Raw genomic sequence first — 25,352 nt, forward strand, 5'->3', positions numbered from 1 at the left:
CAGAGAGGAAAAACAGCAGTGAAGCTCTGCATCGAAACTGAAGTTCACAGCCTGACCAAAAATGCAGAGTCTTCCAAATCAAAGAGAACTGGTGAGCTTTGCACAGGCAGGTGCCCCAGGTCAATCACAACCTAAATAATCCTAAAATTAAGAGCAGAGTCTGTTGCTGCCATATGTAGCCTCTACCCAGTTCTACCTCCCATGCTGAGGAGGGAAGGTGGGTGCATGAAAGCCCCAACCTGCAGAGCAGTGGGAGCCCTGGCATGGAGAGGCAGCCTGGCAGCAGCAGCACCACTCCTCTGTGGGGAAGGCAAATTTTGGAGTCCTGGGGACTCAGGATCAAAGAGCTGTGGAAATGACAAGTGTGGCATGTCACAGTGCACCCCCTGCTAGGTAATTCAGGGCACAGTGTGGACAACCACACATGCCACTTCTTAATTAGAGGAAAAATGCTGACCCCCGGTAGTGGCCTCAAACCAAAAGGGATGAGCTAAGGGGGCTTGTCATCCTCCAAATAAAGAGATGGGCAAGAGCACAAGTGCCTGGGAAGAGGGCCATGGAAGGAATGAATAAGATGCCCTTCCAAAGCAACTCTTTCTTTGTTAGTCTTATTAAAATATAGATAAAAATAAGCTGCAACTATTATCCTCAACACAGCTTTCTGAAAGCTCACATGGTTTCCAGGCATACCCCACGAAGCACAAACTATGATTCATTTGGAATTTGCTAATTAATACTGGCATGGCATTGTCCCCTGCTGTTGCCCAACTTTTTGCTTGAGAGAACTTTTTCTTTTTAAAGAAAAAAGAAAACATTTTATCTTGGAACAGTAAGGTGTCCCTTCAGATGTGAAGTCTGCCAAGACAGAACAGGAAGGGGGTGAAATGGGGGGGATTTTCCCTTTGCTTATCGTCAGTAGCACAACCCGACTCTTTAGCAAGGTGATGACCACAAATAACATTGCGAGAAATGCTAGCTCTTCTCTCATCCCTATCTTTAAGTACTAAAAGCTGGGGAAGAGTAAATTGTCACTTAAACTCTGGATATTGCAGCAAGCAAAATGATTTTGCTTTTTTTTCTCTCTATGAACTAATGGATGTGGAATCTTTCAAAAAGTAAACCAACTCCTCTTAATAAAGCTCTGCATATAGATATTTAGCAGCTAAGCACTAAATCCATGGAATAGGGGGAAAGTGCAGAAGTAGTGGATTAATATATAAAAGGATGCTTTTTCCCCTTCAAAGCCTCCTTAAGTGCTGACTGACGGAATAAACCCTGAAAACTTTCTCTGTGCTAATTGTCATGTTCCTTGGCTTGCATCCCATTTGCTGTCCATCATCCTCTGCAGTTTAAGAAGTTTCACAGAGCTTTCTTCTCCTGTTTACAGGCATACCATGTAGTGTATTCAAAACCAGGGATAGTTCAAAGGGTCAGGAAATCTTCCTCCTGCTTCTTATTAAAAAGAAAAAAAGCCCTGAAGATTTAGAGTTTGAAGAAACATCATTCCCCCACATACTTCCAGCCTCTCAAAGGCACAAGAGACAACTTTGGGCTTTCCTAGAAATGAACATGAAGCAATATCCCACTCTAATAATCACAACAAGAATACTGGGTCAGCTTGTCAGGCACTGGAAATTGGTGTAAAGCCACTGGACTGAAAGAAGCCATGCTGATGTACACTAGCTTGGAGAGCAAGGCATGGCTTATAAAGCAGCCGCATGATTTTGGTATGTGACGAACTGTTTTCTTTTAATTTCCTCTGATAAAGAAAAAGATACAGTATGAAGTAATAATAATCTGTTCCTTTTTAGTATCACCTTTTGAGTATATATGGGATTGATAGAGAAAGATGACCTGTAATTCCATCCCAATTAAATGCCCGAAGTCAGCAGTTCACAATTCTTTCGCTGGTAGATTATTTTCAACGCTCCCAGTTCCCACAGGACCTGTTCCCTGCGTCATTATCAACTTTTTAAAATTGAAAGTATTATGAAGGCAATTTCCTGCCACCAGTGACTTTCACATCACTTTCTCAGGGCCCTGCAGCCTGAGAGCAACCGCTACGACAAAGTCTGCCAGCGATGGAGGATCAGCTGGAGTGACCTGAATTACAAAAAAACAAAATGGTCAAAAAAGTGTTCTGTGAGAAATGGTTTTCCTTTACTCGCTGCTGATGGGTTGGTGTTGGGGACCACCGTGTTTCAGGTCCACTCCTGCTCTCACCGGTCTCCATCAAGGCTTTAAGATGATGTCTGTACTGGATGGGATGGATCTGTAAGACCCAGAGGGAGTATTTCTGACTTCTAATTGAGCTATAAAATCCTACATGACAGTGGATATAACGAACAGACCAAAAAGCACGAGAAAACACAGAAATGTTGTAAGAGCTCAGATTTTGTTTGTGCCTCAGAAGAGGAAACTGGAGCAGCGTTTCCCAGCTTTGCTCCTGGAGGGCTGCTCACGGGAGCGAGGACCAGGCTGGGTGCTGTGCAGTGAAGTCGTCTGCAGTGCCACACCGTTGCTTTCAGTATGCATTAAGTAAAAATCCCTTCCAGAGCTCATATAGAGGCTACAAATGACCTGTGGCTGCCCTGTGGGAAGCCAGGGACAGATTTTCTGCATATTCATAGTAAGATCTGCCACAAGCCCTAGAAATAATTTGACTTATGTTTCAGGAGCTTTGGCAGGAACACAATTGCACTGACGATCTGGCCCCGATTTGCCAGTGTTGTATATCTTGAAATGTGTCAGTGATGCTGTCAAATGCACAGAGGAAATAAAATTTCCTTCCAATCTGTTTTACTTACTGTAGTAGCGTGTTAGTTGTAACTGTACTTGACTGAGAGTAAAAGTGGCAGCAGAAGTGAGATTTGGGTTGGTAGTACCCCTTTAAATAAAGCCCAGTGTGCAGATTTCTGTATTTCCTACCTTATTTGGCTGTTCCCAGAGGTTGGTGCTGGTCCTTATTCTCGGTATTGCCAGAGATATCTCTGTTGCACAGCTTGGAAAACAAGCAGAAGGTCGGACGGGTTCTCTGTGCTTGCAGCCTTTCTCTATTTTACTCCTCTGGCTGCGATTGATAGACCCAGCGGTGTGGAACAAACATCGCTTCCGTAATTAACTGCTGCCTGTTAGGTCTGCAGGTAACACGCAGCTCTGGCGTTGTAGGGGGACTTTGGTGGCAAACCAGAAGTGCACGTAACAGAGAAACAGCTGGGTGATGTACAGACACACGCTATTTCCTTGTGTGGGTCGCCTCGTTGGAAGTATTGATACGCGTATTGAGGATCTCCAGTTAAGAAATGGAGTTAGACCCTGCCAGTTGCGTTTACAGGATTTTGCTAATCTATTCTTTCAGACAGCACAAATAGCATATTTCATTGTGCTGCTTTATTGATCGAAGGAAAGATTCGATTTGACAGCAGTTTCAGAAAAGCCTTCAAGTTGTCCAAGATGTGGTAGAATTATTAACTACCCTAAGCTGACATATGGTAATTTAGCGTTTAATGTTTGCCCTGACACGCTGAGGAGTCATCACGCTAAGTTACCAGCTGATGCCCAGAAGTTTATGAGTACATAAATAATAGCTGAAATAGTTTTCTGGAACCATGTTTAGATTTAAACATCCAGCATTTTATTCGCTGTGTGTTATAGTTAAACTTTCTTTGGCAGGGCGGCGGAGACTGGAACCCCTCTGCACTACCCACTACAGTTGGAATAAATTAATAAGATTTTGCAGCTTTTTGCAGCTGTATTTGTACAACTTCATCTTGAAATAATTTTAATTTCTGTGCCTAGGCTTATAATTTTTTCAAGCGTGTTACACAGTTGGCTGTACATAATTATGTCTTACAGCCATAAGCACTGACAATCTGCTTACCTAAACTATTCTGCTCTAAACTTGTCATTTAACTGATGGTGGAGGAATTGCATGTAATTCATCAGATTGGAAATTAAATTACCAATTAATAATACTGCAAAAAAATTAAACCAGAAATTCAGTATGTCTGTCAGAGTATCTGCAATTAAAAAGGCAGTCGAGCATTAGGATCCCAGATCAGACCAGACTCCACCGTCTTTATTAGCCAAGTCCGCCAGGCTGCGGGTTTGCACAGAAAATCTGAGCAAGTGGTGTGTGCCACACACCTATTTGTAGAAGTGCTGGGAAAGGCAAACAGCATCAGCAAATTAGCGTGACCCCCCCCCTCTGTAAATTCGTAGCAATAGGAACGCTTCTTATTGCGAGGCGCTTGAGACCCGAGGAAGCAACTGATCTTGGGAGCATTAATCGAGCTCTCGGCTGCCTCGCGGTGCGTGTCAGCTGCCGTGCACGCCGGCGCCCACCAGCACTGCCCCTCTCGCCGCCTGTGCGGCGTTTGGGGGTGCTTGCGTGAGTACATCTGCGGACGCCTGCGCAGGAGCGTGGCTGCTCAGCCTCTTGTGGAGGCGTCTGTGCTTGGTGCCTTCTGGGAACAGAGCTACCTGCTTGACCGCTGTCGTTGTTACTGGGGGTTTTGGGGGGGTGGGAGGCTTGTGGTTGTGTTTGTGCTTGTGGACTTTTGAGGACTGTTACTGGCTTTAGGGGGTTAAATTCCATAAAAATGGAACGTGCCGTAAATGTAGAGCCGTGTGAAAAGGCTGTAAAACGTGTCAGAAATAGCTGCTTCTGTTTTGTTTTGGGTTTTTTTAAATATATGGCACCATGTCACAAAGCAGGCCTGTCTGCCTCTTGGGTTAAAAGCACATGGACAGGAAGCACGTCAATACTCACATGAATACGTCTAACGTCCATTCAAGTCAAAATAAGCAGGGGTATCAGATCGAACCTGCACGTACAGTTAACGAAAGAGAAAAATTGCCAAAAATTCAGCCCTGTGAATTTGTTCCAAATGAGTAGAGTTCACCAAGGTTTGATGCTTCCTAGAAGGCAATCTCCTGTCCCTAATGCATGAAGCAGATTTGCAGAAATGATGGGTGTTTGAGTCTGAGGACACCCACGCCAGAGGCAGAGGTGCCTCTGAAAAGCAGGGCCCAAGTGCAGGAGCTGCAGCTGCCTGAGGGACCCTTAGCAGCTGCAGGAAGATGGGACAGCACGGCTGGGGCAGGAAAAGCTGCCTGTAGGTGCTGGGGAATGCAGCTGGCGAGCATGTGGCAGTGGGTGCCTGTAGCTGCTCCCCCCCTTTTTTGCAGGGGTGGCTGGTGCACGGCGTGTGGAGCTGTACGCACGCCCGCCAGATGTGTACGCCTGGGCGTGGTGCTGGATCGTGCAGCGTGGGCTGGGGTGCGTGTGCCTGACTTCTCCCCGTTTGCTGTTGCCTTGCCGGATTTTCCCGACCGCAGAGTTCTCGTTGTGTCTTGCTCGGCAGTTGCTTGAGGGGAAAATGCAGCTCTCGGACGTTCTGCTTGGCTGCTGTTACCTGTTGCAGAAGGAAGCAGATGTATCCACCCATGGACAGAATTTGACCATCACGGCAAAGTTACAGAGGATCTAGTATTTTGTCTGCATAACGTACAAGAATGAGTCCTAGGACCAAAGTCATCTCGCACTGGCTTTGCTCAGTGGACAATAAATGATAGAATATCTCCTTGGAAGGGACCCATAAAGGTCATAGAGCCTAGACCTGCACTGATGCCCATTAGCATTGCTCCTGTGGTGCATAGGGAGGACTTCATTTTCTGCCTCCTCACAGTTGGTGAGAATTGAAATACCTTCTGTATACACTCCGCCATGTAATCTACCCTACAAAACAAACAAATGGGTTTGCTTTTCCTAGAATTAAACTTATTAGAGAGACTTTGTGAACTGCAGAGCTTTAAAGCCTGCTCTGCAAGCATCCCAAAGTAGTCTCAAACATGAGGCTCAGAAGATTTTGTTCTCCAAAATACACACACTGGAGGGTTTTATTGTTGTTTCCTATTGTTAGCTCTTTGCAGTCAAGTCCAAAAGCTTAATTTTATGCTGAGACTAGAATTCACAATCATGCCACAGCACCCCTTCTCCATGATCGGTAATATCTGTAGGTGTCATGCAAAATGTGAATTCAGTGCATGGCTACATGTGATTGGGAAAGCCAGAGATCATTACAATAGCAAAGGTCATACTAAGACAAGTTATATCCCTTGAGTCTGGGAAAAACTCCCTTCACAAAGACCCAAGTGTGTTTGTTCACCACTGAGTACTTTTTCCCTGTGTCCGAGCTCACTGTCCTACTGAGAGGAATTCTGCTTGTCTTAAATTGCTGCATGTCATTGTACAAAGATCATTCTTCACTTGTTCTTCTGCTGTGCATCTTAATTTTTAAATGCTGTGGACCAGATTTTTAGCTGAAATAGATTAGCGTGCCTCTGTTTGAAGTTGGAGTCTACACTGATTTATACTAGCTGAGGGCTTCAATCATTAGTTACTATGATCAGGTTACTCCTGTGTAGGTCAGTGTTTGCTACCCTTGTTTATTTTCTGCACTGAGCACTCAGGTTTCCTGCTCAGTTTTACCCAGAAAGGTGCTGGATTCTCTTTGCCAGGCTGGCTTTGTGGCAGTCGTGACGTAAGGCTTCAGGACAGACACAGATCAAAAAAGAAATGAGGACAAAGTCCCACTACCATGGTTTATTTTTCTTGACTTAGTCTTTATTTAGGCATAGCTATAGCAGAGAGCAGTAGGGTCAGCTGCGAGAAGGTGCTGCAGGATGGTACCCTATCTAAGGATAACAGTGTGTAGCCCTTCATAAATAGATTACGAAGGATGATCTTCTCTTGCCTGTCACGACTCCTCCAGCACAGGAATAAGAACAGTGTGTTTTGAACTCTCAGAGGTATTTTCTTTGACCTTTTGTCATGGAGCATCCTCTACAGCAGAGGAAGTTTTGTGCATCTGGTTCAAATCCCAGTTAGTTAATATCAGCCGCTTGCATCTTGCACAGTAGGAACCCGTCTCAGTTCTTCAGGGCCAAAACTCACCCAGTAGCAGCACATGCAACTCCACTGGGATCCCTTCAGTCACTACACTGAAGAAGCTGCTCTCTTGTAAGAGAGATAAGAGAAAGAGTAGTAAAAACGGGTTTTGTTGCTTCTGCTATCAATGTTCTGGCAGTGATAAGACATTGTTCACGTGTTGGTATTCTGCTGATCCGTAATAATCTTTTCCCATCAGAGCCGCTCTCCTCCCTCTCACTCACCTTGCTGCAGTCTGAAGCATTTCCACTGTGGAGTACTTAAAAACTGAACCGGCTGCAAAAGGCCTGAAGAAAGGCACATGTTGCTTTAGAAATTACTCTGCCGTATCAATTACCATTAGATGTGGAAGATCCATTAGCATTGGCCGGTTCCTAATGCAGGCACATTAGCTTCTTGACCTTCATAATAGTGAGTAATGAAAATTACTTAATTATTTAATCATGAAGACCGTGCAACAAATTGCAATTTACTGAGTTTTCACTGGTAAAGACAGAGACCTGGCAGGGCTGCCATCGTCCTAGCTGCTGTCGGTCCCAGGTCACCACTCGGAAACTTTGGCCAAACTGGAGACTTACGCAGAAAGCAGACTGGCCCCGCAAGTCCTGCAGACCTCAGTCACGTTGTGTCCAGACAACTCGTGCTAAAACATAAAGTCTTTGCTGTTTCGGCAGGTAGAAAAGCAAAGTTAAAATGCAGCAGATCCTGAGCCTGGTTGCACTGTCGCGCATCAGGTATTCTGTGCTTGTAGCTTCTCGTCTGATCGTGTATGAAATTTGGTTTCCGAGGCAAAAGGATTGTTATATTCTGCATTTATCCCAAGCAGAATAATGGTGGGTTTGAATTGGACAATGAGTCTGGCAGGTTCATTTTCATCCTGTACTTATGCATGGGGTCGCACACGGTTATTGGCCAGATTGCAGGCAGAAATTCTTCTCTCCCACTGCATCACGGTCTCCTTATTGAGCCTGATTTATATTCTCCTGTTGTCCATCTGCTCAATGTTAGATTTTTCGTCCAGGTAGAGGAGAAAAATCCTGGTAAACAATTCAAAAAAACCTGGAGGGGAGAGAGGGACTGAAGACTTATCAAAGCTAGTGATGGGCATAGGGAAAGCTCCGGAGAAAGGCATCCACGTGGAGGTAATTGGCCTGAAGGGAGCTGCTGCATTGGAGAACAGCCCTTGGACAGAGGGAGCTGCTTGTAAGCCAAAGGACCTGTGAAACACTGGAAGCTTTCAGCGACTGAACATTTGGTGGAGCGCCTTAGCCAAGCGCTCGCAGGGTCAGTGCAGAGGAAGCGAACTCGTCCGGGTAAGAAGCAGGCGAGCTGGATGGGGAAGGCTCCTGTGCAGGTGGCAGGGCACAAGCCAGGCAGGCGTGACAGGTTCTTCTTGTTCGGGTTCAAGCATTTTACAGTTTCATTTCTTTCTCTAATGCAGGCTGCATCATCAGTTACATCAGTAACTTAAATAACAGCTGTAATATCTCTGACATACTAGTTTTACTCTGTTTTATCATAAAAATAAATACAGTCTAAATTACTTCGCCCAGACTTCAACTGGAGCAGAGGAAGATTTAACCTGACATGAGAGACATCCAGCCATTGGGACAAAGGGAACATTTTTACTGTTTGGCTTTGGATTTGTATTTTAAAGGACAGGAAGAAACTCAAGCTCTTGCATAGTGGTAATGATAGTAGATAAATGCTATTTGTAGCTACGGGAGGAATGGCATTTGTCACAGTGAATCTCAACCATGTGAAAATTAGGCATCTAGTCTAAGCATAGTCCTTTTTTCTCTCTCTACAATATGTGGAAAGAGTAGACCACTTCTTTCAGGAAATTTGATGTGTACTTAAGCGCTCAAGACAGGAGGATGAATTTCAATCAGGAAAGGCTTGCTTGTCTTCTGTTTCTCTGGCTATCTCAAACCAGATACGAAGTTTTTAGAAAGTTGTGTGTGAGATGAATCCAGTCCCAGCTGAGGGAACAAAGAAATCCACAATTACAAATGTGTGTTTCCGTCCTTTCTTTCTTTGCCAATAGAGATCTCTTCCCACTTAACACTGTTTGCCAATACCTCTGCCATGGGAAACTTAGCTCAAGTGATAGTTGTTTTGTCCAGTAGCAGATAAAGACTTGCAGGCTGCTCTTAAGCCCAGTGTTGTAGTTAGTGGAAATATTCCTTTTATTCAAACGTGATAGCTGCCCTTGCCATGTCAAAGCATCCTCTTTGCAAGCCACAGAATAGATATTTTTCTCTGAAGACAGCTGAAGTGGTTTAGAGGATCTTCTATTTTCTTTTTTTCCTTCCTTTCTGGGAAGTAGCTTGGGATCGTTGGCAAGTGTGATAAAACGGGACAGAAGTTAATAAATATCACCTTAACCTGGCTGGGTCTCCAAATCTGTCTTAAGTTTTCTCTGTCCGTTTGACTTTTGCATCTGTTTATTGAAACCATATGTGATTCTTTAAGCAGCATGCAGTAATCTGTTTGGAAATACAGGGCTAGAGCTGTGTCTCTTTACTGGCTTCTAAACCAACTGTGAAATAAGAGTTAAGAACTTTTATACAAGTACGTCTTAAACATATTGCAGATTCAGTTAAAAATAAATAAGTCCTTAGCAAGGATTTCAATAAGCAGTAAGAGTAGCTGAATTAAAATATTTCCACTAAAATTAATGAGCCAATCCAGGAATGCTTAGACTGACTCTTAAGTGTGCTCATTTAAAGACTTTGAATATGTTTGCCTGTCTGAATTTCTATGGAGCATTTTGAATGCATGACAGATTATAGTCTTCAATTATTTTAATTTGGTTTTCTTAATGGGCAAAATAGCTAAGAGCTTAATAATAAAAGACACTGCTTATCATTTACATTATTTTATGTGTTCATTAATAATTATAATGGCTTTTATAAAACAAAAAAATCAAGTCTAAATCTCCCCAGGTCATGTTAGAGGAAATGTTGCGGAGTATTCTATGGGAGATTTGGGAAACTAAGTATTTTTTGAAGGGCATTCTTAACTCCATACGTTATAGAGCAAGTTGGAGAACTTCAAAGGAAATTTGTTTTCTAGTTTGCTGTGTGGATAGAAAATGCAACAGACTGTACATGCCCTGCTTTGTTTTCTCTAGATATGTTCCCATACACCATTGCACAGTGATGGGCAGAACCCAGACCAGTGAAGTCCTCTAAGTACAGTTTATTAGGTGCAGGAATACTGTTGTTACAGTCCTGTCTTCCCTTCTGTAGGCTTAGTTACCCTTGTTTGTTCAGCCTTTCCTCACATACCCAGTTTCCTAGGCTTCCAGGCATTTCCTTTACTGATACCTAAACAATCTCCATTGGCCCACTTTTTTCTGGCAATGTCATGCTCCAAGAACTGTGTAATTTATGGACTCACTGGTGTCCTCCAATCTGCTGACCATACAGCTTTCCGTAGTCTGCATTACCTCTGCTGCTGGCACAGGAGCATTACAGGGATCTGTGGTGGTTCTTGTCATCTGCTAGGATGAGAGGGCTTGTAAATTCAAATACCTGCAGCGAGAAATGGAAGTGCTAAGAGCACAAGAAGGATATGGATCAACAGGAGCAAAACAGAGTGATAAAATCTGGTACCTCAGAGGAGCTCATCAGCTGAAATTTTGCTTACCAGTTAAACTTACTGGAACAGTTTAGCTACCCAGTAAATCCTGATGGAGATGCATGAACCCTAAGATTTTATCTGTAAAAGCAGGATGCAGTCCTGTGTCACAAGCATAGCCTGCTTTTCAAGCCCATCTAAATGTGACATTGCTACAAAGGAGAAAGCCAGCTCTGAAGGGCTTAGCCCTGTATTATCTCAAGAGTTGCAATGTTCATTTTCACACATTTTAGTTGTTGTATCAGAACCTGCAATGGAAAATACCCATCTGTGAAATCGCAGTGATTTCTTCTGTTCCTGGGATTACTCTATAGAAACAAGAGCCGGGTCAGACTCTTGGCGTTATGGTTCTGAGTTGTGAAGGCTGACTGCAGCCCTTGTGCTCTGTTTTGGATGGTGCATCAATGCTTCAAGCTTGGACACCCCCACAGCCCCCCACTTCACTGCTGGGCTGCAAGGACCACCACAAGGTCCCTGCTTGCCACAGCCAAGTGGAGGTCTGGCAGTGCGAGTTCGATGCCCGGCTCTGCTGCAGGTTCTTTCTGTGGTATTGGTGGCCACTTCCACAGTACCCAGATGGTCCATTTATATCTGTCAGTGTAGGTGACAGTATTCAGCACCCCAGGGTTTCTGCGTGGAAAATTTCACATGTTATGATGAGATAGGATAGGATCAGGGAATCACATCTTCCACCGTAAATTGCCTTTTGATCTGGGGCGTTGTCTCTCACTAGTGTAACAATCCACTCTAAGCTCCATCCCAGAAGGGTTTTTTAGAGAGTGAAAGCTGCTTTACAAGCAAATTCCTCTTAAGACAGTCATCACCATCATCGTTCATCCTGCTCACATCATCATACGCAGTATGGTACAGTGCCTGGTGCTGGAGAAGCTCAAACCTCCAAGGGTTCTCAGAGTAAAACATACATAAATGCAGCTAAGGAAAACTATCCTTCTGCCATCTGTTCTGTAACCCAGAACCCTGCATACCTCTTGACTGTGTTATAAAAGGAAAGATAAATGAAAAAAAAAAGAAATCATGTGTATGTTCTCCAGTCAGATTATCGTACGGATATGGTACCATCTTCTCGCTTCCCAGGCAGAAATGAAGGAAAAAAACCAACTCTCTCCTGAGCTAGTAAATTCCCCCAATCAGTAATTTTTTCTCCTGATCTAGTGAGCTCCTTGGGAATAGAGGGGGTTTTATTCATAGTATTATTATCATTATAGTAAACTGTTCCAGGAATGGTTTCAACAAAAGAAGTAAACCTTACATTGTGCTCAGATAATGTTCTTAACTTCTCAACAAGATTTACTAAATTGCACCCTGGGAATTATGCAAATGAAACCTTTGGTCAAAATGTTACAGGATTACTGGAATTTTATTTTTTTTTTAAATCTCATTAAGAGTGCTAAAATTACATGTTCCAATATAAAAAGCATGTGCCTTTGTGCGATGAATATCTCCCTGGTAGTAATACGTACTATGCTCCATTGTCAATGGTCTTTGCAACTTTCTGTGACAAGTGCTACTTCTCACATGACTTTTTCTGAACATTTCACATCCTTGTATTCTTACTGGTAATGGGATTAAGTGCAGGTAACAGGCAAACCATTGTAATATGATGGCAATTAACAACAAATAATGAGTTATTGCTGAATATTTGCAACATATTTCCCCCTATCTTTGTTTTGCTCAATGAAGTATAATTAGATCATGGATTTTTTCTTAGTATAATTGGGTAAGTCGTGTGGGTCTTATGATATATTCTATCTCCTAGATCTGTAATGATTTACATACAGACAGCTTAGACCCTATTAATGCTAATAGAAGTGCTGCAAGGACATCCTATAGCATACACTTTATTAAACTGTACATAGCTTTCTTAGAGAGCTTCTGTTTATCTGCGTTTCCTGAAAATAAAATATAGTGCCTTTAGCACTGAATATTTAAATCCAGCCTCCTTTTCCCTGTTTCTGTCTGTCTCTATGCATTTCTAATGCTTCTATCACAATGGGATCTGGGTACTATATGCAACAGGAAATAGAGCAGAAAAATGTCCGTGAAGAACTAACAGACTCTCCCCTTCTGTGATTCAGGTTAAAATTGCTTCCCTTTTAGTTCCTTGGAGGGAGACTGGTTCGCTGTTTGGTGCTGGTGCTCAAGTCAGGGCCATAGTTGAGCCAGGCTGGGGCTGGGGACACCTTCTAGTCTCCCATGCTTCAGTGAGTGAAAAGACAGCAAGAGTGCAGATGCCTTGGGTTTGGGATGTTTCCTTCCCCCTCTGTTAAGGAAAAACTTTGTTAAGGGTGAAGGGCTCATTTTATCCTGACATTACAGGTCCTTTCGAGCTCTGCAGACACACATTGAGAGAGACAGACATGCAACTGTGTGGCCCAAGTCACTGTGGTTTTTTCCCTTTCTTTCTAATTTCTGAGATGGGAACCCCACACTGACTGACAGCTGGAGGTCCGGCAGTGGCTTCCTACGTTTTCACTTACCTTCAGCCTAGGTACAAACATGTAGGTAGTGGGTTAGAGCGTGACCTGCCTGGCTTGAGCTCTACATTTGCACAGACTTGCGCATAAATTCAATGTTCAGCCCTTTCCACCTGGCAGGATGAAAGCTGACTTTCTAAAAATGGGGACTGTGGACTTCAGTTGTTGAACTGGTGAGTCGGTTGCCATCATTGAAACCACAGTTATGCAAGCAAAGCTTGATTTTAATATACTCCTTTTCACCCACAGATTTGCTAATGAAACTTGTACTCATGCCTGTCTACTCGGGTCCCTATTACAAATACCCACTGGACACACAAAAACCTGTATAAACCGCTGTGTGCAGCATGAGGGCACTTTCACAATGTCCCCACTACCTCTTTTAAGTGCTTATACCAGTGTAAGTCCAATCAGTTTTCCTTGCTACTAATAGCCTAAACAAGCAGTGAATCCTGTAGAGAAAAGACAGATGAAACTGTCTCTATTCCCTGACCTTCAGCTCCAGAAGTGTAGGTGCAGCAGGAATCAATCCTGGCAGTGTCTAGCAATAACTGACATTATTAGCCGTTAACGGGAGCAGGCTATTTGGTGGAGGCAGTACAAAGAAAACAGTGCACAAACTTGGTAATGATCTGGACCAAGGCATCAAAGGAGATTCTCAGAGCCAGGAGATCTGATGTTATTCTGCACTGACACGCTCAGCATCTTGTCAGCCTCCTGCGTCAGGAAAGGAAGAAATAGCGGTAGGTCACATGCGGGAGGAGTGTGAGAGCAACCCACAGCTCCGTCCCAATTCCTTTGCCTGGCAAGCAAAGCTGCCTCTTCCCTTGGGAAACCAACTTTGCTCCCCAAATTGAGGCTGTTTTGGGGGGGCGTAGAGGCCTCCTCCATCCCACTGTGCCTCTTGGGCTCCTCCGAGCATGCAGCTGCCATAGTAGAGATGCTAACGTGCACTCAGCTATGAGATTTCTATTATCTTCCCACTACTTTGTTGTATTCATAGACCTGTTAGGGAGAAATTTATGCACATCGCCTTTACACTGCCAAGACAGTTTGTGATGGTGCAGGGGGTGGTAATTTATTTGTACCTTGTACTTTCTTTCAGGAATAGTCATGCTGTTGCAAGAACTTCTTTCAGCATTTGATCAGAAAATTAAATTTGGGTTTAAAGAGATAGTCAGGGTTGCTAGGACAACATATTAACCTCCCTTTTTCATTTTCTCAGCTCTGTATCCAAGGTTCATGTAATTTGTCATGCTGTATTCAGTTTGCGGTGTTCTCAAGGTATGGGAGGGAAGGGGTTTCAAAAGCAACATGCCAAACACGCTCTTCCTCAACAAATAGTCACATGAAATGGTAACATCCCACTGGGCATTTCTGGCCTTGCCTTGTCGAGCCAGCAGGGTTGGAGAAAGAGGGAGCAAGCAGCCCTGTTCTTCGAATTTCATGGGAGTATTTGTGTGCATAGTCACAGGGACTGAGAACGTGATGTGGGAGCTTCCAGACAGTGTTTTCAGAAGTGATTAATGGCTGGGAGACTCTGGGTACGGCTGAGCAATTTGGACACTTTAAGGAGCCTAGGGTTTCAATAACATGTAAATAGCATTTTTTGTGCATATAGATTCTTCCACATCTAAGGCAAAAAAAGTCAGAATTTCAATGATTCCTAGAGAATCGTCATGAATAAAAGAGGAGAAAAATAGCTGAGAATATGTGGAATACACTTTTTCTGGCTTTTCCCCAAACCTTTGGCGTACAGCTCCCTTGTCAAAATTGACAGCAGCATTACATTTATGCAGCTTTCAGGCTCGAATCTTTAAAGTTGTTTAAACATCCATATGGCTTTTGTCCAAAACTTACCGATTGCTGTCTTTGTTATTTCATCTAGATTCGCTCCGATAAGGACAAAGAGATCCATATCAGATACAGCATCACTGGAGTGGGAGCCGACCAGCCACCGATGGAAGTCTTCAGCATTGACCCTGTCTCTGGCAGGATGTACGTGACTCGCCCGATGGACAGAGAGGAAAGAGCTTCCTACCACGTAAGCATGAAGCATCTTGAGTTTTATCTACGTTCGCAAGCTCAAACCAAAACTCCACCAGAATTGCTGGGTTCAAGAAGGGGCATGCAGCTTTGAGCAGACCGGGGTCTTTGTTCCAAATCAGAGCCCAGGTCACAGTTTGAACTGTGTCAGCAGAGACCTGTGTCAGCAGCTGACTGTGCAGAGGTGCTTGGGCTTAACCAACAGTGCGAGGCTCCGTCTCAGTCTGCCAGAGCAATTGTTTGTGTATATGGAGAGGCTGGTTTTGTTTCTGCTTTCTTTTAGTGTAACCTGCCCTTGCTAAATCAGCCACACCAATGCAAAGTGGCATTCAACTGATGTCCTTTTTGGACACAAAGTCAGAGTAATTTGTTTAAAGTGGTGCAATGTCACGCTGCTTATTAAATCCATGCAAGTTTATGTGTCGACAGAACCCCCCAAAACCACGAGAAGCCAATTGCTACATTAGCATGTCTTGGGAAATTACTAATTTAAGAATCAGTACTGCAGCTAAACATGCAATAATTGGTATAGTCATTTTTCATTTTAAATCATTAGGAGATGTTCAGGCAGTATGATAGGGGTGTGTCAGATAGGTTTTTAAATATGCAGATAGGCTAATATTAAATATGAGGAAATTAATTAAGATTCATTACACTCAGAAGTGGTGCCTCATGCTATCCTACTTCACAAAATGCTCTACCTGCAGAATACTTACAGGGTAATTGGCCGTTATGTTTTGATATAAATCCTAGCCCCTATACTGCACAGCGTAATTGCACAGCAGATACACTCCCACAAATTGCTAAAAAAATGTGTTGCACCTTGCATGATAGCCCTACAAAATTTCAGACACTTTCTGCATCTACGCTTTAGTTCTCTCCTGGAGTGGTTGTGAAAGGTTGTTTCATGGATTGCTTTGTATCAGCATTAGCCACATCTATCAGCATCGTAATAGCCGTTCCCGGGGACGCTGTAATGTCAGTGAAATGGTACGGGTCACTTCCACTGACACCATATTCCTAACTGCGCCGTCGGAGTTGCACATTCTGTCAGCTTTATCAGGTATCCAGTTAACCATGTTGACACAGCTTCTGGACTGGTGTGGAAGGATAAAGAAAATAGATTACCTCTTTAGTTGGGTGGAAAAAGAGATTTCCCCTGGGTAAAAGAAGATCTGAAGGAAAATTATTTTATCCTCTGTGAACAAGAACAATTATTTTCTTTGTTGTGCCTAGGAAAATATGAAGAGAGGTTGTTTTGAAAAAGGAACATTTGAGATATAGCGTGTGTCATCTCGGCATTGTTGATATTGTTTCAGCAGTGCCAGGTTATTATAACAGCATAGTCAATAATACAATACACAGTTAACGCTTTTGATGGAGCCACTGTGATGTCTACTATCAGACACTCTCAGTCAAAAACATAAGATGAAAAAGATTTTGTCCTCCATAATGACAAATTGTGTGCCCGCTAATAATGAACTTAACCTCCTGGTTACAGCGAATTCAGTAAACTGAATTCTCGCCTTGGCAAAGGTGACTTGCTGCCTGCCTCGTAGGCACTGCAGGTTTTCCAGCCTTTTCTGTTCCTCACAGAAACCTTGAACTAGTGACATCCTTATGTAAATAAGCATATTCACGCTCTGAAGGTTACGGGAAGTTGTAGTTTATAGAGAGTGAATAACTGCTAAGTATGTTGTGAGACCTTATAGGCAGGAATAGTGAGTGACAGAAAATCTTTGTTAGCAGAACAGTAGAAGGTGATGGAGAACATTTTAAGTCATGACTGTAAACAACCTTTAGATCCTTCAGCCTCAATAGCAATGGACAGATGATTTATTGAACCGTTGTTAACTTGTAATTGTTCATTTAGTAATCCTTTACAAAGCACTTATAAATACACCAGGTACTAAGCAATGACCCAAACAGTAGTGCAGAAACTTACTGTAGGAATGGACAGTCCTAGAATCTGGAAGAAAATTAGGCCAGCTTCCCGAAAGAAGGTACAGTCCAAATTCTCAGAAGTTGCAAGTTTCAGAGAAGTCAATGGATTTTTGCCGCTTCATATAGCTGAGTCTCTAATTGAAAGGAAAGACAGACTTGGAGCCAGGCATATACCAAGTACTGGAAAAGTAGCGACTCAAGTGTAGGCTTGGATCTGAACTTGGCCATCTTTAAATTGGTTTGACATCTGCAGTAGAGTTTTCTTTAGCTCAGATTAGTAGCTTAACTCTCCAGCTGGGGTAAAGGATGTCCATGGAGCTGCAAGGCACCATCCCTGGTCTCTGGGCTTTTTTTTTTTACCCAGTAGGTCATGGGGTTTTGTCTGATAGAGGCTTACTGCTCTGGCTGCAGATGGGCGCATTTATACAGCTTCAGGTTTTCTGCAGCCCTAAACAGAACAAAGTCTTTTCAGTATCTCTGTCATTGTCAAGTGTTGTCCTTGCTGCTCTCGTTCCCAGGTAATCTAAAAACTAATTATAAAAAAAAATAATAATAATTTGCAAGTGTTTGTGAGGCTACATATGAAGAGTTCTGTTTCATTAACTCCCACATTTTCAACACATATTTTCTTATGCATAATTATCTGTATTGCTTCAGGACTACCATTTTTAAAATACTAGTGTTTTAACTCTCACTGCATTTAGCAAGCCATTTGTCTGATGAAACCTACCTTTTTCCCTAAGGTGAAACAGATTTTTTTTCTAATTAGATCAGGAGTTCTGTAGCAGAGCTTCCCCTGCTTTCAAGATCATTCTTCAACTTTTAGGGAGGATCATTCCGAGCTTGATGTATTCAGAGATGTATATGCCTCTGGGGCTCACAATGTCTGCCCAGGTGCAGTCTATGCTAGCATTCCTGTGTTAACCTCCCAGCACAACTGGCAGTGGTAGTGATCGCAAGTTCAGCTGTATTTTGGCCTCATCTGTTTTCTCGTCTGCACTACAGACCCGAGTATAAACCCTCCAGGGACCTTGCAGACATCCCAGATGCAGAGTCAGCTGCAAATATGAGCAGAGAGAAATGAGAAGGGCTTTGCAGCCACTTAACCACCACCATGTGGTGGTGCAGAACTGCACATGTTGCAGTGAGTGATGCTGGGGGAGCCGCTCCAGCGTCTTCAGTGCCTGCGGTTGGGGACGCAGCCTTGGGGCACACGCCCAGCACAAGCACGGCCTCGTTCCCCCCATCTTGCTGCACCTCACTGCGGCAGCTGTGTGTTGTTGCACCCCACCTTGTAGTCAGCCCTTAATGTTTATTGCATGCCAAATAAGTTCCAGCAGGTAGTAATATTTAGTATGCATGAGTTCTTTTGGCCTTATTTAACTGCATTTCAAAAGTCCCATTTGTACTGCTGACGGAACCAGTGACTCTGAATGTCTTTTCTGACCCAGGCACTGGTTTCATATCAAGCTGCAGTTAGGCCTGGCAAGTACAAGGGATGGTAAATTGGCAGGTTAGTTTTCCAAGACGTTTCTCAAGCTCTGTTTTCAAAAGACATCAACATAAACGTGTCAGTAAGTAGTCATTGCTTATGATACTCAAGTAATGTGCGTTACGGGGAAACTTTGAAGCAAGTCCTAATTCAGTCCCAGACACACGTGTACGCCTTCAGCATCAGGCTGATTAAATGCTGTCTCAGAAGTGGCTGCAGCAGAACAGGTGGGTTATAGTCTGAGAAGGAGTTGTTTGAAGTGCAAGGAGACACAAAAGTTTACTAGAAATTAAGGGATACAAGAGCTAATTCCAGTATTTTGAACCAAGTTCTAGTGAGTAATGCCAGCCATTTGTGTCACAATACTCTAATTTGAACTTTTAATCACAATTAAGAGCACACAAATTAGGCATGACATTGTATGCTTATTGTTTAAAGGGCCTGTCACTGATTGATAGTGTATATTTGTATTAGTAGTATTAGTGCATAAGTAATATTCATATTTAACACAATTCACTGTGTTGACTTTGACTAACTACATTCAGATACCACCAGCCTCCAGTGTAATCAATAATCATGATACCAAATCATTTGTATGCCAACAGCTACATTTACACTGGAAACCATCAGTAGAGAAACCTCAGAGACCCCTGGTAGCTGCTGCTGAATATGATAGCAATGATTGTCATACTTTGAAACAATATTTGTTAAAGGATATCGAGCCAGCTCCTTGGCTGGTGTACAGTAGCGCAACACACCAGCTAGAGATTAGCTGGCTACCTGTATTAATTTTTCAGACTTCTCTGCAAGGTATCTCATTTGATTTTATTTATTCCTTCTCTACTTCTGTCATGTTCTCTCTCTTGGGGACAGTGTAAATATTTCAAACCAGCTTTATAAATGTTTCTTAACTGCGTCTCCAGCTAGCCACCAGCTTCCGTTTGAATACTGGTGCATGACCCCTGTGTCTGGCATGTGTCCCATGAGCGAGGTTGTGCTCACCAGCGTTTTCACTGGTGGTTTTTCCAACACTAAGTGACATGTGTGTCTGATGGAGCACAGCCATCACCACCTTTTGTGCCTTGCCCAGTGCCACAAAGCACTCACGTGAATCTGCTTTTCATCCCATCCGTCACTCTACCACCAAAACACCCGCTTGGGGCACAGGTGGGAGCAGAAGGCACCACAGAGCACCGCGTTCACTCACACTGTGCCTCACCCAAAGGCGCCCTGTCTCAGCATCTGCAGAATGACTCCAGAACAAAGCGTTGTCCGGCTTGAGGATGCCTCATTAATACAAAGAGTAGGGCAGGAGAACAATGGAGAAGATGAATTAAGGAAGGGAAATATAGTATCTGATGTGCCTTGGCGACATGACTAGTTTCCCAGTGGCCAGATTGCCCCACTGGAGTCCCTCCTTTTTCTCTCTCTGCCGGGAATGGTCTCTAACGAGGAATGGTCTCTAACGAGGAAGAGCTCCCATGGAGCTTGGCTGACATTCAACCCTCTGCCTCAAGCCTCTCTTCTCCCTCTGCTGCAGTTGGCACTGACCACAGAGGAGCAACATGCTGTGGAAGGGTACAAAGGGATTGTTAAAAGAATACAAATAAAGAAAATTCATGCAAGCAAGTTCAAGAGGAAAAAAAAGAAGAAAAGCTCATTGAAGTCACAGAATCACAGAATGTTGGGGGTTGGAAGGGAGACCTCGAAAGATCATCTAGTCCAACCCCCCTGCCAGAGCAGTACCACCTAGAATAGATCACACAGGAACATGTCCAGGCGGGTTTTGAATGTCTCCAGAGAAGGAGACCCCACAACGTCTCTGGGCAACCTGTTCCAGGGCTCTGCCACCCTCAGGGTGGAGAAGTTTTTCCTTATGTTGATGTGGAACCTCCTATGCTCCAGCTTGCACCCGTTGCCCCTTGTCCTGTCTTTGGCCATCACTGAGAAGAGCCCGGCTCCATCCTCCTGACACTAAAGTCAGGCAAAAAGGGGTAGGAGAGGGAAGAGGGTGTGCAGAAAAGGGCAGCAGTGACAGCTGTGTTGGAGGGCAGAAGAAGAGCAGCTATGGACGCTCAGCCACCAGCCCAATCCAGGATGTAAAGGCTCAGGGTCTGCTGCACTGGGCTTGGGGAGAGGGTGCTGTCCTCCTGGCTGCCCACGTTAGTCAGGGAACTGGTGTCTGTGTCCCCAGACACTGTCCTCCCTCCCATAACACAGCCCAAGGGCTGATTCTGGGCTCAGGACAGAGGTGTCACTTGTGCGTGTCACTGCAGGTTTGATGAGATTCCTGCCATCTTGCTTATTGAATCTTTTTTTCCTAGAGTGCAAGCAGTAACACATTTGTGAGTACATGTGCTTAGTGAGTGCAACAAGCAGATAGACGTGCATTGCTGAGAAATCCCTTACTCCTGGAGATTTCAAACAAAAGCTATCAAATGTAATTAAAAATTTGCAGGGAGAGAGTCAGATCTGAAGGGGAAGATACCAGCTTCGCTCTCTGCTTTATCTCTGAATGGAACCATTTCCGCTGCTGGAAATGCAGCAAGAGAGAGCCCAGTGCTGCCTCAGTTTGAAGATAATAACTTTAATTTTAGCTCCGAATTACTTTTTTTCAAAGGCAGTCTGACCTCTGACTGGTAAAGTTATTGAATTGCTACATCTGACGTGATGAAGGATAGCTCAACAGGTGGGAGTCAAAGCAGTTTGTATGCAGGCAAGAAATGCAGATACTAAGAGCATTACAAGTCGTGAAACACAAATGGTGCATCCTGTATTGAAAACGATGCCAGACTTCTCCAGTCTTTAAAGGAAAAGTGCTGCTTAACTTTAAAAAAAAAAAAAAAAGTTTTTCTCCCAGCTCATTTCACGTGGCAGTTTGTTCTCTTTGCTTGATTAAATGTTAATCCAGCCCATCCTAATAGCGTGCAGTTTCTTTTGTTAAGCTCTGGACTTCTGAACACCGTACATGAAGGAGAAAGTTGCATCAATCACAGGCACAGCAAGAGCAAAAGACAGCAACCAGTGCTAATGCAATTAGCACATTTATTTGTCATGCATCAGAGGAGCTAGAGACCTTGTTGGCACAGGAGCTCCAACTCCCAGCAGCAGCCGGATGGCCCAGGGAGCTGCTGGGAGGGACCAGAGCCCTCGATCCTTCTAAGACATGAGCTGGTGTGTCCCCTGTCCCTCAGCCCCACGCTTCCAGCCAGCCCTTGCACCAAGCTAATGCCCTCTGAAACCTTCATTCTTCATCCCACCAGCCTTGCGCGATGTCACACCGCCGTCCTGAGCGCCGTCCCCGATTTTCATGGCGGCGTGGAGGTTCAGCGATGCTCACAGGTGCTGAAAAGAAGAGGGGTGACAAACGAAATCTGCAGCGCTCACACCCAGGCGATGCCTCTCCGCTGCCCAGCCATCGTCAGGGGCCATGCAGCCCTTTCCTCACTTGTCTGGGTCTTTTCCTGAAGCTGACAGCAGCAGCTCCGTTCAGCGCACGCGCCATTTAGGGTAGCCATCTGTTCCCTTTAATGAGAAAGCTATCCATTTTTTTCACCTGATTACTGATTGTTCCAGACTATTGTTGATTGCTTTGTTTTATTAATTACTCGTTTTGACATGCTGTATCTGTCCCTTTTGTTCAGAAAACAGATGTTCTTGTTTTCGAGCATTATTACCGATGGTTATTGCTAATAAGATAAAGACACAGTTCCAGTTTAACTGAGGACTTAACACTGTGGCCCTGGTTGTTGTAATGCTCCATCACTGGATATATTAGTCAAGCCTGAGAAAAATATTTCATTCTTAGTGCCACAGGGGCTCCCATTATTTAAAGGAAAGGGACCTTTGTTATGTCTTTTGGTGCAGGGAGCAGTGGGGTCAGTAGCTGTTGCTGTTCTTAGAGACCATGATTAAACAGAGAATAAACAATACTAATGTCATTCTGAAATCTCTTCACTTATTAATCCCTGTTATTGTGGGTCTGAAAGGCTGCAGTTTCCCGTAAGAAACCTCTCAAGTAAGACTCATTTCCTGACTGTGTTTGGAACTAAGCAAAATTTGCTTTTCAGATTGTCAGACAAGGTTCACCACATCTTAAAAATTAAAATATAGTGCTCTATTAGAAGTGAAGGCGATAGCATCACTACATCAGAGTTAAAGTGTTTCCACTGACAATTGCTGTTGCAAAGTATTATTTCAATATTATGTTAAGCCTTGAAAAATTGTCTGTGAGCAGAGTCTAGATGGAAGCTACGTCACTGCTTTCTGCTGGAATTTGATACCCACTCAGTTCAATTTTGAGAAGGTATTTACGAGGTGAAGTCAATTCTTACAAAACATGGCCTCTCATTCTGCAACAAATCCAGTTGTTGATATTGTGCTTTCATTGTGCTTATTCCCAGCTCCGGGCTCATGCGGTGGATATGAACGGAAACAAGGTGGAGAATCCTATTGACCTTTACATCTATGTGATTGATATGAATGACAACAGACCGGAGTTTATAAACCAAGTCTATAATGGATCTGTTGATGAAGGCTCTAAACCAGGTACAGTTGAAAATAAGTCTTAAAGTTATCACAGGCTTTCAAACATGAATCTGGCATGGTGGCTTTGCCTCCCCTTGAAACAGAGGGAATGTAGGAGAGGTTTGCTGTTGCTGGCTCTTTGTTGAAGACTGGTGGAAGGCTGATGGAGCTGGTATCTCTGTCTTTGGATGCACAGAAGGTTCAGACTTGGGTTAGAGGGAACCTGGATCCAGGTGGTCCCTTCCTAGATGTGGAATTTGCAAAAGCAGCAGTTTTGTAGAGTAACAGTCTGTATTGCCATTCTCATACACTCGTTACACGTGTACAGGGTTGTTAGTCTAACTACAGACTACTGAAAGCCAACCTGGCAGTGGCCTTTCTCTGACCCTGTGCCTGAAATGCTGAATATCTGCTTCCTTGATATTTAATCCAGTCATTTGCAAACTCCGTATCTGGCACCCAGTCAGACACCAAATAGGTCTGTTTCCCAAAGCGGAAAATACTTTCTTATTTGGGGCCTAATGCAAACCTATTGAAGTGGGAATATTCCCACTGAAACTGCTGGCTCATCCTCCATCCCCATGGACTTTTCTTACAGAGGGTGAAATGGGGAAAAAACCAAAGTAGAATTTCAGAAAATTTGTAGGTGAAAAATTAGTGAGGGTGTAAGCTGTACACTGAATACAAGTCACGATTTTTACATGAACATGTTTATATGCTTGGAAAAATGCAGTTAGAAGGCTCTTTAATGTTTTCTTTTCAACTATATTGCTGATTTGTTATTTAAGTGCGGTGTAACCCTGCCATTTCCAATATGGTAGCAGGGTTGTTTTAGCTTATTGCTCAGTATAAGTAATATGAGTGTATTCATTCTTTGAACATAAATTATACTGTGAAAACAAGTACAATTGGAAGCGCCCTGAAACCAGAGGGAGATTTTTCCACAACAAATTTTATCCTCGGTTGCTTGCCAGCTGAGGGGTTAAATACCTTGTGACTTTGTTTTGTGTCAGGAAACATTTATCATGGCTTCTCCGCTGCCTGAGGTGTCATAGGGAAGTCTCCGATGGCCACTATTTTTAACAAGGTGATTCACAGTCGTGATTGATTGTCTTTCAGCATTGTGAAGAATGGGCTGCTGTGGTGACACGTAGTAGGGACAGAACATGACACTATTTTTGAGGAAAGAATAGGTACAGCTCCCTTCCTGATGTGCTTTGGGTGGTGACATACGGGCTTCAAAATGCTGATCCCAGTCCTGCTTGGCAGAAGGGACGCGAGAAGACCCTGAGCTGATGGCTCTAATGACATCTTCCCAGAGGATTTTCCGGCTTTTGTTTGAAGGCCACTCTGGGGCATATCAAGGTTTGAAGACTGATACAACATTTCCATAGCAAATCAAATTTCTTACATCTTATTCTAGGACAGATCGATATTCAAAGTGTTCCCAAATGTTTTAACTGTCTCTGCTTATTTGTGTGAAAGCAGCAGTGAGTTGCATCCTCTTCTTGCCTGAAATCCAGATAAGCCTTTGAGCTATTAAATCAGAATAGGGTAACTTTGCCTAAAAAATACTTGTGCCTCTGCTTCTACCAGTGATTTCTGGTATTCTCTATCCCAGGCTGGAGTGCTTGCCTTTAAGGCAGGTAGGTAGAAAGCAATCTGGTTTTATTCAAAAGCAATTACATTTGTCTTTGATGTATTTGGAGGTTTTTTCCTCCCTTTCCTGCTTAATTGGTATTCTTTTAAGGGTTTATATTAGTATTGAATTTCTGTTCTTTGCTTTTGTAGAACCTCCTGGGAATTTGAGGCCTTCGTTCCATGTACTTGGCAATAAACATGGTGTTGTGTCTTTGAGAAAGTGATAGGTCATCGAGTTCCTGTGGATGTCTGCGTGCTCTTCCTTTGCCTCCAAGTTATGTACCCCTGTTTGTGTAGAGACAAGTTTAGATAATGTATTTAGCTAAGTCTAGATCTTGAAGAGGTTTGGAAACTTTTTTTGTAGTTTGAGATGCTTCAGAATATTGTAGTAACTAAGGAGGTGCGACGTCAGCCGTTGCAAGAAAAAAAAAGTATGCAGCCAGAATTCCTCATTATTTGTGGCAGTGGTCGGCAAATGAAAGACTTTGCATGTTCTTAGAGGTAGCAGCAAAGTGTGTTCAGCATTGGTTCAACAGTAAGTTATATATGTGTATGCATCTATAAATATATATATATATATATGCACATGTATATCCATGTATAAAGTACA

The 25,352-nt window shown here is 43.5% G+C and overlaps 1 protein-coding gene across 2 annotated transcripts in view; it reads left to right on the forward strand.

The window, feature by feature from the left end:
• The window catches only part of CDH4 (cadherin 4), a 459,703-nt gene that overhangs the window by 344,678 nt on the left and 89,673 nt on the right, over positions 1–25,352 (forward strand). For both annotated transcript variants that reach the window (XM_086474518.1, XM_086474517.1), the window contains exons 5-6: positions 14,981–15,136; positions 22,978–23,122. In XM_086474518.1, coding sequence (XP_086330644.1) covers positions 14,981–15,136; positions 22,978–23,122 — 301 coding nt within the window. The remainder of the gene's footprint in view (positions 1–14,980; positions 15,137–22,977; positions 23,123–25,352) is intronic.

Source organism: Leptosomus discolor, chromosome 17 (assembly GCF_034619465.1).
Source record: "Leptosomus discolor isolate bLepDis1 chromosome 17, bLepDis1.hap2, whole genome shotgun sequence".
Classification (NCBI taxonomy): Eukaryota; Metazoa; Chordata; class Aves; order Leptosomiformes; family Leptosomidae; genus Leptosomus; species Leptosomus discolor.